We start from the raw sequence: 12,309 nt of genomic DNA, 5'->3' as shown, positions 1-12,309 counted from the left end.
TCACTTAGGTCATGAGAGGACAGTGAACTGTTTCCCTGTTGTGATGTGAAGTGAGGCAGGAAGGAATCTCCACTGCTCCACTACTCTGAAGCAGAAGATGATTTTTTTGAGCAATGAAGCATTAAATGCTGAATCCCTGTTTAAGCAGTTTAAAAATGCCATACCATTGTGATAGCTGAGAAAACAAGAGATTTTGTGTGTGAATCTTGTTTTGCTTTCTGCATATAGGTGTCACTTCTTCCCTGACCTATTTAAGAATAGCATTTTTATATTTGTTCTCCTAATCTTCCTATCCTGCTGCTCTGAGGCAAGGTCTTGCTGGCAACTAGAAATGAGTGAGTGCATGCAGTGACTGCTCCATTTCCCCTCTGCCTGCTCCAGATCCATGATACCCCCAAGGTAGATAGGCCATTATGCACAATAAGATCACTAACGTAGCAGGTGAATATTAGGTATATGAAGTTAGTCAGCTGTAAATAAAAGGCCTGGCAAAGAATAAAAGGCAAAACGTTGTCCCTGAGGAAGTAAATTGGGATATGATGCCTTCCTGCCCTAGTGCCCTAAAGAGTTGATGCAAGATCTGGACCATATTCACCTCCCACATGAAAGGCATGTGGCAGCCTGGGCTTTGCCTTTTCCTTCCTTGGAGGCAGGAGCTGTGTCCTTCCAAACATATCATAATGCCTTGAGATGTTTGGTACAGCAAATCTTCTTGTGTGGTGTTGGTCTCTGTCTCTGCTTGTGGGATTTGGAGGTTTCAAGTCCATCCTGTAGCTCTCCTTATTAGTGGTTGTCATCCAGCCCCAGTAGCTATATCCAGAGGATTCCCTGTTCTTTATTTTTGCTTCTTGCAGTGTGATTTGTCTCCCAACTCTGCATAGCAGTTCTGGGGTGGCCTTGAGTTCAGTTTTTTACATGTCAGATTCATCCTCTGGTGCATGGGTTTAGTGTTCTTTACTACAGCAAGTTTCTCAGTTAATGTTTGCAAAGGCAAAATGAACTAAAAGGTAACTAGAAGGTGCTAGAAATGGCAACTGTCTATAAGTTTCAATTATTGCATTCAATTGCTGCTTCCTTGTCTCTTCCAGAGTTCTGTGTAATTGTTGGCTTGGCCTGCATGTGTCTGCTGAGCCATGGGCCAGTGGTTCATCAGCAGGTAGGTGTAGTCAGGACAGGCTCCTTCTCTCTTGTTCCTTCCCGGAGAGCTGCACACCTCCTGGGGCAAAAGCAGCTCCTGCCCTGCCTGTGGGGGCCATTGCAGGGAAAAGGGCTGTGGCTCTGTCCCTGCTGAGCACTGTGAGTGTGGCTGGAGTGGTGCTAGGCTGGGGTTCAGAGGGTTGTGTTTATCATGGCACACCTTCTGCAAGTGTGTCAAGCACAGAATAAACTGTGGAAAAGCAGAGAAAGCAGCAACGCCTGCAGAGAAACCAGGGAAACTGGTCCTTTATTTTTTTACCCTTCCTTCTTCTTCCAAACTTTAGTTTTTGTTTTTGTTTTTGTTTTTTTTTTTTTTTTTTGGGGTTTTTTTTTTTTTTTTGGTTAATGTAAACAAAATGAAGAACATAATAGGCAAGATGACTAGTGGTTTATTAAAAGCAGCCTTAGTGCACCAGCTGGAGTTCAGTAGGAGTTTAGGCTGCCCAAAAATATGAACTAAAAGACTTTTTTATATATCTAATTTTGGTTATGGAAGTCCAAGCAAAAAGAAGCTTCCTTTGATACCCTTTATAAGATAAGAGAGAGACTAGTGATGGGAGCAAGCTTACATCTGCCAAGCTCTGATTGCTTTGCCCTGACTGCTGTGTTTTAGCATGGATGTAGCTGTGGATCAAAACTCTGCTTGAGAGTGGCCAAATTCAAGCTCCTGTGCTGGTGGTTTGTAGTGCTGTGAGCCTTTCCTGTGCTGCAGCAGGACAGGCTGTGTGAATAAAACATGAGGTGTCTGTCTTGGGATGCTCTGGGTCCATTTTAAGATGATTCTGTGAGGTTGGTGGGTGAGTGTTGCTCTGCTGAGAGTGTAGACAGAGCCCACTGTGTGGTCCTGTGCATGGAACTTGGAGACAAGCCCTGCACCCAAATGGATCCACACCAGGGAGGCACAGGAGGTGGGGAAGAAGAGACAGGAGCTAGGAGAACGTGGTAGAGAGACTCACAAGCTGTCAAAGGCCAGCAGGAGAACTAACAGTTCAACCTGCACCTCCTGAAGCTGTGTTGACGGAAGAAAGCAGAATATTCCTGACAGCATGAAGTGATGACATGGCCCTTATGTGGTTCCAGATGCATCAATGTAATGGAGCTTTGTATCTTCTGCAGAAAGGGACACAAAGGATGTGTAAAAACAAATCATTGCAATATCACAGCATGATTTTTTCTGGGCATTTCTCACATATGGGTGGGGTTGCCTGCTCCTTGCTAGGCTAATGTGGATCCACCTTCAGCATGCCTTTATCAGAGAAGATGAGAGAAGGGGTAAAACTTTTGTGCTGAGTTGCAACAGTTGGGATCTTTGAATGTAATGAGAGTCTGCTTCCCACCATATTAATATGAGTATTGTTCTAACCCTGGCAGGTGAATAATTCAAGGTGCTGATGCACTCTCAACTGTTTCCAGGGGTAGGCCCAAATTTGGGTTTCCTGGACCACTTTGGGGCTTTGACTGATCAGCTAAGTGAGCCACAAGTGTTCAGCTTGAACCTGCCAAAGATCCAGCAATTTATTACAGAGCCTTCCTGTGGTGAGGGATTGATGCCCATCAGGTGGGTTGGAATCAGACTGGTCCATTTGAATTGTCTGTAGCTTACAGTAAGGGCTGGCATCTCATATCTGATCTTGGACAGTGCTTCAAGATTAGCTCCGAGTTGCTGATTCAAATCAGAACTCAGACTGTTTGTCTTGGTTGTTTTTAATGTGAATTAAGTTAATGAAATTTTTATTGAGGTAGTTGTGATGTTGGTGTCTCTGTTAAGTAGCTTTTCTTTGTTTACGTTTGAGTCTTGGAGAGCAAAAGTGAACCTGAGGCCTAAGCTCTGAACTAGGAATAATGATGTCCATATGGAGAATTATTTCAGTCTATCTGCAATGGTTTAAATCCACATTTCATTTCACACAGTCTCTTTCATGTGTAGACAAGGGCAAAGGATGCAATCCTGTGGAATGTTCGATATTTAAGAGGCACAGTCGATTTTGAGACATTTTTTCCAGCTTTGTGGAGCCCTTCAGCTGTGTAAATAAAAAGCAAAACAGGGAGTGTTTTTTTTTTTTCTTGCATATAAATACCTTTTCTAGGTACTTTTTCATAGTTTCTTATTTATCCCAGAGAAATGTTCCCTACTACATTAGAGAAAAACTGGTCTGTGGTATCCTTCACTGCTTTCTCCTTTAGTTCCTTGTGGAGTGCCCATTGCTCTGTCAGTCTTGGCATATCTCCAGATTCAGTAACTTAGACCACAACCTTTTTGTTTCAAACCATGATTCAAAAACACATGACAAAAATACCCATGTAGCTGTCTGGGTTTGGCTATGATGGATGGAGATGTTGGTGGCTCTTCCCAAGGCATTCAGGAGAGTGGAAGCTCTCCCCTTGCTCCCTCTGGGTGGCAGATCATCCTTGTGATCCAGCTGGCTTTTCTGCATCATCAGGGTATGTCCATAGCCTTTGTCATATGAAGTAAAGTCACTTTTTCTATCAAAATAATCACCAGTTTACAATGCTGCGAGGTGCTCACTTCTGTAACCCGTAGGAATGTACTTCCTGTCCTTGCTGTGCTATGGTGATGTGCCATTACGGAATGCCTGGACAAGCTCTAATGGGGAAAGCTGTTTCCCCGTTGCTCCCCCTCTGTAACACACTTCTTCCCCTCCCAGGTCATGTAACCATCCCAGAGCTCAATCAGTTCAGTAAGTGGCCAGGATTCCAGCAGGAGCACAATTTGAATGGATTGCTTTTGTTTTGATGTGATCAAAAAACACCCACAAAGAAAATATTTTGGGCTAGGAATGTTCTCCAGCAGGGTGGAGAGGAACTCTCTCCAGTTTTCCTTTCATGGTGTCCTGCAGCTATGCTGAAGCCTCAGCACCCTTGTTCATGTTATCTCACATTAGGCACTGGTTAAGCACAGCCCTTAAATACACACCTAACTTTGAACATTGCTGCCTTTACTCTGCAAAAGTAATTCTGTTTTGCATTTCTGGGGCCATGGCCTGAACAGCCACAGAAGGGGAAAGTGAGAAAAGCTGGGCAAGCCCAGTACTGGTTGCACTTGGAAGAGTGAAGCTGTGTGAGGAGTGGGAGCAGGTCCGGGGTGCTGGGAGTCTGCAGAGCAGCAGCTTCAGCAGGGGAAGAGACACTTAAAGTGGGTGTGCTGAGGGGGATCAGAGATGAAAGCCAGATGTATTTTGTAAAGTGTTGCCTATGGTTGCATTGGCAGTATGCAGAGAAAGAGCTGAAGAGCTGTGGAAAGAAATGTAGTCAGGTAGGTTCTGTGTTTGAAGAGGGGAGATGGATCCTTGAAGGCCATGAACTGAGAATGCTGTCGAATGCTAATTGAGCAAGGGGGAAAGTATATTTTCAGGTTATTTCCATCAGTTGTGACAAGCTTCACTGTTTAATTCCCAGCTCTTACAATTAAACTGGGTGATCCAAGGTCCAGACAAAGGATATAATAATTTAAATTTGGAGCAATATTTAGTTAAAAGCATTAAATTCACAGCTACTGCATGAATATACTTTCTGTATTCATTGACATTCTTTATTCATTATTGCTACAAGTACACTGTCAAGAGGGAATTTTAAACCAATGTTAGTAAGTCACTATGTAAAACTCCTAATGCTGCAATTCCTAACAGAAGTTTGTTTATCCCATCTCAGAATGGATGTTTCCATTTCAAGTACTTGGGACCAAGGTAGTTTTACTGAGATACAACCTGAATTCAAAATGTGCCCTCCACACAGAGAGCTTCTTATGAACAGCTAGTTCAGAGGCCAAAAGTTGCTTGTAGCAAGTACAGAGGATAACTTCTGAATAAATGAATATATTGGAGGGAATCATAAGCTGCTTACAGGGTGTTTGCAAACAGGAACAGAGAGTACATTCATCAAAGAAATTACTCAGTTTGAATAATTTGTTCAGCTCAGAGCATGTTTACCTGGCTGTGAGGGGAATGGGGAAGTTTAATTGGCAAATGTTTGTATTGTGCTTTGAGACAGTTGTATGAAAGGGAAGCGTTCTTGTTGTTTCTAGGGTTATAATTCCTTCTGTAGCTTGTGTGAATGCAGCCTTTTCTTCAGGGTTGTGTAAAGAAGGGATGCAGTGGTTGTTTTGCACCACGTGCACGTGGGGGAGGTCCTACAAAAGATGTGTTCACTTCAGAGGGCACCCTGGCTGTGTGTGCCCTGCCTGCAGAGCCAGCCCCACACACCTGCACGGTCTGCAGGCACCCGGGGGTGGGAGCAGCTGAGCACAAACTGCCCTGGGGGGGTTACAGACCCTGAGTACCCAGACAGGATTGTCTCTGCTTCAGCTGATGCTGAATATGGCCATTTTTTATCAAAAAGGCTTCAGTATTGTATTTTAACTTATCTAAATTTTACAGAGAAGACAGTAAACATCTTCCACAAAAATAATGAAATCATGACTGACTCTGTTCTGTCCAACTCACTGTCTGCTCTTTAAAGGTGCTGTAAGAAAACTGCAAGTAAACATGCAGATGTAGGAGAGCAGATACAGGCCTGAACTGGGCTGGGAAATACTCTGTTAATACCTGAACAGAGTGTCTCAGTACTCAATATCTAGAGAGAATCCTTCTCAGTTACATCACCATTGATTTTTGGAAATGGATAAGTGTCACTGGGAGCAAAATTTGGCCCATACAACTAAGTAATAAATATCTTTTTGCAGGAAGTATATTTATAAACAAAGAGTGAGCCTTGGATCTTCAGGTTACATTTGCAAAGCTGCTGCCTGAAAATTGGCATGGTTCCTTCCAGTCAAGTGATCTTGGAGACAGTTTTGCTGCATCACAAGCTGCAGTAGTATCTCTGAGGCTTTGGAAAGGAGCACCAGTGTCTCTGCAAACAGGATACTATTTGTGAGTTTTAATTGGAACCAGTCCTGTTTGAAGGATGCAGACTTTGAAATAGCAGGGTTAACGTAAGAAAGCTGTTCAAGATCTATCCACAGTGTTCCCCAGATACACAGGGGTGAGGAGCTTACTGAGATCAAGGCCCAGCATGAGATTCTGCTCTGAACTTGAACTCAATTGAACAAACCTTTTGTGTGTATATTATGTGTTGAAGACATTTGAGTGCTTCAGATATCTTACTTCCTCTTCTCCCTAGCTTGTCAAGGACTAGATGCAGAAGTATTATGAGACAGGCTTTTGCAAAGGGGGAATTGAGTCATAGAGAAGCTGAATGCCATATATTTAAAGTCAATGTTTGTCTTCTCACTTAACAAAACTGGTGATTAGAAGAGGTGAGGAAGAAGGAAATGGATGTTGGGTCATCTTCTATAACCCTGTAATAGTTATGCAGAAGCAACTGACCTGGCTGAGAACTTAATTTTAGCTTTTGCCATTTGGCTGGGAAACTCTAGCTAACACACTCAAATGCACTGTTGTATTTGGTACAACACTGTCTCTTTAAATGCTTCCTTAAAGCTGATGGGCAGTGACAGGATTTTTCTCTGGAAGTAGGTAGTTGTTGGTCACATGTCCTCTTTGTTGCACGAGTGTGACTATCTTACAAATTCCTTTGAAAAGGGTTACCAGCACTGCCTTGGTTGCACTAATGGGGTCCTTGAGGACTGACATGAGGAAAATCTGTCGATTGTGCACTCCATTCTCTTGGTGTGAGCACCAGCTGTGCTCTCCAGAAGCTGTCCCTGCTGACAGCCTGTGTGGCTCTCATGGCCCTGCTGGGTATGGTCAAGTGCTCTGGTGGCTGGGTTGTTTCAGCTTACAAACCAGCACAACCCTACCAAAAAAACTCCACACCCCAAAACTCCCAAGCAATTAAAAAAAGGCCTGAAGAAAAAAAGAGAAGTAACACCAGAATTTGATGGACTGAATAAATGGATATGCCATAGTAATTTCCAATAGACAGAAAGTGTGTTTTGATGGAGTTAGTCAGAAGTAGACTAGCAGGACCAAGGACTTGTTAAAATGACAGGAAAACCTGGCCCCAGAATAGAGTATAACTTGAGCTATCTGTAGTTGGCATTTCTCTGCAATGTAAATCTGAGAGTTTTCCCAGCTGAATAGATCTTATTGCTCCTCCATTCATTACAGGTTTTCTCTAAGTTTGGGTTGGAGTAAATCAGTACAAAACACTTAAAATATGAAGTCTTACATGATAGTGAGTGTTCTTTTGTAATGATGCAGTGGTACATGAGAAATCTCAAAATTAGAATTAATGGAAGAGCAGATAGATTCCTCTGATCAGGAAAACCATAAATCTTAAGTCTTTTGGTGAGTATTGCTTTGTGGTTTGCTTTAGTCTTGATTTAGACCAGCTTTAAAAAGTCAGTATCAGCCGTTAAACCTTCCAGGCTATCTTCCCCCGCTTTTTTTTTCCCCTGGTTTAGAAGTGAATAAAAGAGCTTTGTACAGTTCTTGAAACTGAGCCTGAAACAGCTCTGAACAAAATATAGTGTTCCTTTCAAAATCTTGGAAATAATTACATCATAGGCAAATTGGGCCAGAAACTGTTAATAGTATTCTTTGTGGGATGAAATCCCATGGGAGGACTTATTTCAGCAGACTGGCATTGTTTACAAATAGATGCAGTGACAGGTACAGTTGTCCCATTCTGAGGGACAACCAAAACTGTGGCCTATAATGGACTTCTCAGCACTACCTTGCTTTTGATAACAAGCTGAAAATATGCCTTTGGTGCTCCTGTGGTCACCCTCACACTGATCATCCTGGGAGGGAAGATATATTTGGCACTCGAAAACTATTTGTAGGTGGCTTAAAGAGAAAATAAAAGTGTTGCTTGCATAAGCTCCTGGCCTTTGAGAATTGTTGGAGATACAGGGAGCTGTGTCCAGATGTCTCTGCTGGGCTTCATAAGCCAGGAACTCTGCACAGAAAGCTGGGCATCCTGGACCTTCCCTTCAGCAGGATAACAAACAGCACGTGTGGATCTCCCTGTACCATGCAGTGGTTTTCATTACTGGCTTCCCCCCCCCCCCCCCCCCCCCCACACATTCCTTACTAGAAAACCTTCTGCATTTCAGGATGGAAATCACAAAGATTAGTAATATTAACTGTTTGACCTCAATCTACAAAAGCATTTAGTTCTCTAGGTAAGTAGGCTAGTCTGTACTTGAAAACTACACTGGCACAGGCTCTGGTCTGGGCACAGTTACAGCTGTTTCTGGGTGATACATAGCACTTTACTGCCTGTGTATGTGCTTCTGAAGGGGGGTGAGCTGTGTTCCTCCATCACCAGAGCACATCTTTACCTGAACAGTGGGACTGTGTGAGCAGGGCCTTCTCTTGGGAACCAGACACATGCTGGGGACCACGTTTTTTTTGAAGGATCACTTTTCTTTCCCAGATGGTGTGGTTCAAATGGCAGACACATTTCTCTCTGACAGCTGCCTCCAGTACATTACTCCATTAGTTACAAGTGTGTGATGTTTCCCAAGCTTTTAGGCCTGAAGGCAAAGCTCTAGAGAGCAGCACCTGGTCAGTGGCTGCCTGTGGTTCAGCGTTAGCTGCAGTTACGGGTGGAGGTGAGCAGCCCATGGTGAGGGGAGGTCTGGCACAGGGTGAGCCTATGATAGACATCCTCTTTGGATGGTGAACACCCATTGATCTACCAGCAGAACAATTGTTTGAAATTTCTGTAATGTGCTGCAGAAGGTCAGGTCAGTAATTTAACACAAACCTGTTGAAGGCAGCTGGGAAGGTGCTCATTCAAACTGCTCCCCTGATGGAGGTGAGCAGCTGGGGTTAGTAGCAGCTTCAGGTGTGTGTTTGTGAATCAGGGTCTTCAGGATCACTGCTCCATGCTGTCCGTACTGGAGAGAGGACTGGGACCCAGCTGTTGCTAGAATTTTGAGCTGTGTGACCTTGGGATGGGTCCGTGGGATCCCAGGGAGATGCAGATATTTGGGAACAGATGCAAACTAGAGGTGTGATGGTATATTTCATTTGTTCTTTTCAATGGACTGGTGCTTTGAATCTCAAACCTGACGTTTTGGGATTTAATTTGGATGAAATTAAAAACGTAAGTCAAGTAATTTTAAAGAGTCATTATTTTATGTGTGGTAATTTAAAAATGGTAACAAAGGCTAAAATGCCCGCATCATGAAAAACAGTCTGAAGTGAACATCTCTAAATGTTCCAGTTGATCATTTAGCTTTTACTTGTAAGCTAACATTAGTTAAGGCGATGTGAATTTCATTATTTCCTATTAATGTACCACCCATAAATCTGGAAAAACTACAGTTATATCAAAATAAATGTGGTTGTTGAAAATGTTAATCTCCGTTCTAATAAAAAAAAAAAAAAACAAAAAACAACCCAAGACCAACAGTGGAACCCCAAAAACTCTCAACTACGACAGCTTTACCTCCTGACCAAAGGAAGAGCAGCTGGAGCTTCAGGACCTCTCTCTGTGACAGTCACCATGTTTGGTTGATAGTTGTGGAAAAAACCCTCCATCTTCCATAGCTGAAAAACAAGTTGCTTCCCTTTAAATTTAAGAGAGTAGCTGATGAGGGCAATAGCTTGTGTTACCTCCTCAGCATGACGAGAGATCCAGAACACATTCACAGTGATGTGCATGTGCCTTCTTTAAAAGGAGCTACATTGATTTTAGGGGATGGAAGACAAGGTGCCTATAGAATCATAATGTTTAAAAAGTATTGCCCACATCAGTTCTGAACTGTCTGAAATTATACTCTACTTTTGGGTCTTAAAACAGTTAATTTTATGAAGTGTTGCTGGCTACCCATATCCCCTCAACGAGGACCTTGTTTCTTACATAATAAAAAATGATCAACTACGATGCCAGGTAGTTTCAGTAAGTCATTTAACTTTTACTTTGGAAGTCTTTTTGAGAGGAAAATTTGGATTGCAAACAACTACAGGGAAATAGTTGTAAGTAAAAACTGCAAAAATGTATAACAGAGATAAAGAAAAATCTGTATTTTAATGGTAACACTTTGATTTTTTAGGAATTAGCCACTCAGTTTATTTACAGCAACCAGCAGCAACCTTATTCAGAGCAGCCTTCTAACAGAGAGATTTTCTCATGCCACTAGAAAGCTTTACCTGCCCAAGCCACCAGCCTTGGCATCCTCCCTTGACAGCATGTTTTGTGTTGTGCTTTGCAGGAGGCTGTGAGGGCTGCTGAAGATGTCAGATAGTCTGGATATTGAAGAGAAACCTCCAGCTCCACCGTTGAGAATGAACAGCAACAATCGCGATTCTTCAGCGTTAAACCACAGCTCCAAACCGCTCCCCATGGCCCCCGAGGAGAAGAACAAGAAAGCCAGGCTGCGCTCCATCTTCCCAGGAGGAGGGGACAAAAGTAAAGTATCAGCATTGCAGATGGGGGCTCTCTCTCTGGGCTTTCTGCTGGTCATTGGTTTTTGTGTTTATTTTCTGCCACTGTTGTCTTTCTGTTTCGGTTGCAGGCCGTGGTAGCAAAGCCTTCTGTTCCAATTACTCTAGAAACACATTTCAAAAGAGGAGGAGGTGTTCAGTCAGTTACTTTCTTGTCTATGAAAAGACACTAAAATGTGCACACATTGTGCAACTTGCCTTTTAAAAATAACTTTATAGTTATACTGGGGAATCCTTTCCTTTGGATTTTGCTTTGCATTAGCAGTAAATACAGAGATGAGGATGTGTCCTTGTGAAAATACATTCACAGAAGTGACAGGGCAATATGCCTGACACTTTGGATTTTTTAATGCACTTATATTCCAAGAACAGGAACAAAGCTCTTCTTGCTTGTTCCTTTTGCAGTGAAAGTGGATACAGAATGGCTTGGTTTATAACCTGTAGGTGTGGATGCAGCAAGAGAGTCTTTTTAAGATGCAGCAAACAGCATTTCCATTGCATTCTTTGAAATGCATTTGTGGAAAGGTGTGTGTTTTGAATTAGCTTATTTGCAGGTTTAAGGGAAGGGATCTTCTTTATTTCTAGTCCCATGGGAACTGATGGGCTGCACCTGCAAGGCATGTCACTGCAAGGCCACTCTTGATTGTCTTTGGAGGGTTGGGGTTGCTGGGGGATATTCCTGATGATGGGATATCAAAGTGTTGATCTGGGGAAGTGAAGCCAGCCAGCCTCACCTTGGTCCCTGGGAAAGTGGTAGAGAAAATCCTCCTGGAAACTATTTCCATGCAAATGAAGGATAAGAACATGGTCAGGAATAGTCAGCATGGATTTGTGGAGAGGAATTCATGCTGAACTATACTGACAGCCTTTTACCTTGAAGTGACAGGCTTGGTGGTGAAGGGAGAGCAGTGGTTGTTACCTCTGCTTTAGTAAGGTCTTCAGCAGAGCTTCTCACAGACAGACTGGTCAGGTGCAGTATAGGTAAGTGTATGGTGAGGGAGCCTGAGAACTGGCTGGAATGCTGGGCTCAGAGGTTGTGGTCAGCAGCATGAGTCCAGCTGGATTTCAGGAGTGATTCTGTCTTCAGTGTCCCTCCAAGGAGAGCTCAGAGCTATGGAACTGTGGTCATTCCCTTGGAGCACCAGCTTACCTGTGCTGCCCCATTCATGAGGCTTCATGGGGTTGTGTGGAGCAGCTGGAGACTGGCATTCAAAACTCCTCACAGGCAGTAGAAGGCACAGTGGCAGTCCCATTCCTCCCCTCAGCCATGGGCAATCCTGATGACTTTTCTGTTGTGAGAACTGTAACTGGATTTCTTAGGCAGACCCAGCCGGTTCACTCTGCAGATTGTTCCCCCAAATGTCCCCTTCTGGGAACAAAATTAATTTTCAATTCATTCTTTTTAAAGGCCAAAATGAAGGTTTCTCCCAGCTTGCTTAATTCCTGGAAAGACTTGGATCACTTCTTCCCCTGAATGCTAGCAGGATGGCATTATCCCTTTCCAAGGCAGCATTTCTTAATGAGGAGATGCTGTGGAAAATGCATGCAGAGAAGGGGAGACCCAGAAACAACCCCTCCTTGAAATGATCAGTGACATTAAAAATGTAATTAACTACCAGTCAGAGCAATCTTAGGGAACATACAAGTGTCATAATTTTGAATGTGACTATGAGGAAAAGATAAGATTTATAGCTTAATTTTGTGGGGTGAAATAATAAATGGAGGAAGTTTA

General features: G+C 43.1%; 1 protein-coding gene across 6 annotated transcripts in view; it reads left to right on the top strand.

Moving 5' to 3' along the window:
* PAK3 (p21 (RAC1) activated kinase 3) overlaps positions 1-12,309 on the top strand; it is a 174,942-nt gene that overhangs the window by 127,376 nt on the left and 35,257 nt on the right. For all 6 annotated transcript variants that reach the window (XM_063170537.1, XM_063170541.1, XM_063170539.1 and 3 more), the window contains exon 2: positions 10,346-10,542. In XM_063170537.1, the coding sequence (XP_063026607.1) occupies positions 10,368-10,542 (175 nt within the window). In that variant the 5' untranslated portion in view covers positions 10,346-10,367. The remainder of the gene's footprint in view (positions 1-10,345; positions 10,543-12,309) is intronic.

This window comes from Melospiza melodia, chromosome 16 (assembly GCF_035770615.1).
Source record: "Melospiza melodia melodia isolate bMelMel2 chromosome 16, bMelMel2.pri, whole genome shotgun sequence".
NCBI lineage: Eukaryota > Metazoa > Chordata > Aves > Passeriformes > Passerellidae > Melospiza > Melospiza melodia.
Note: the sequence above shows the minus strand (reverse complement) of the source record. Positions and strands in the feature narration are given on the sequence as shown.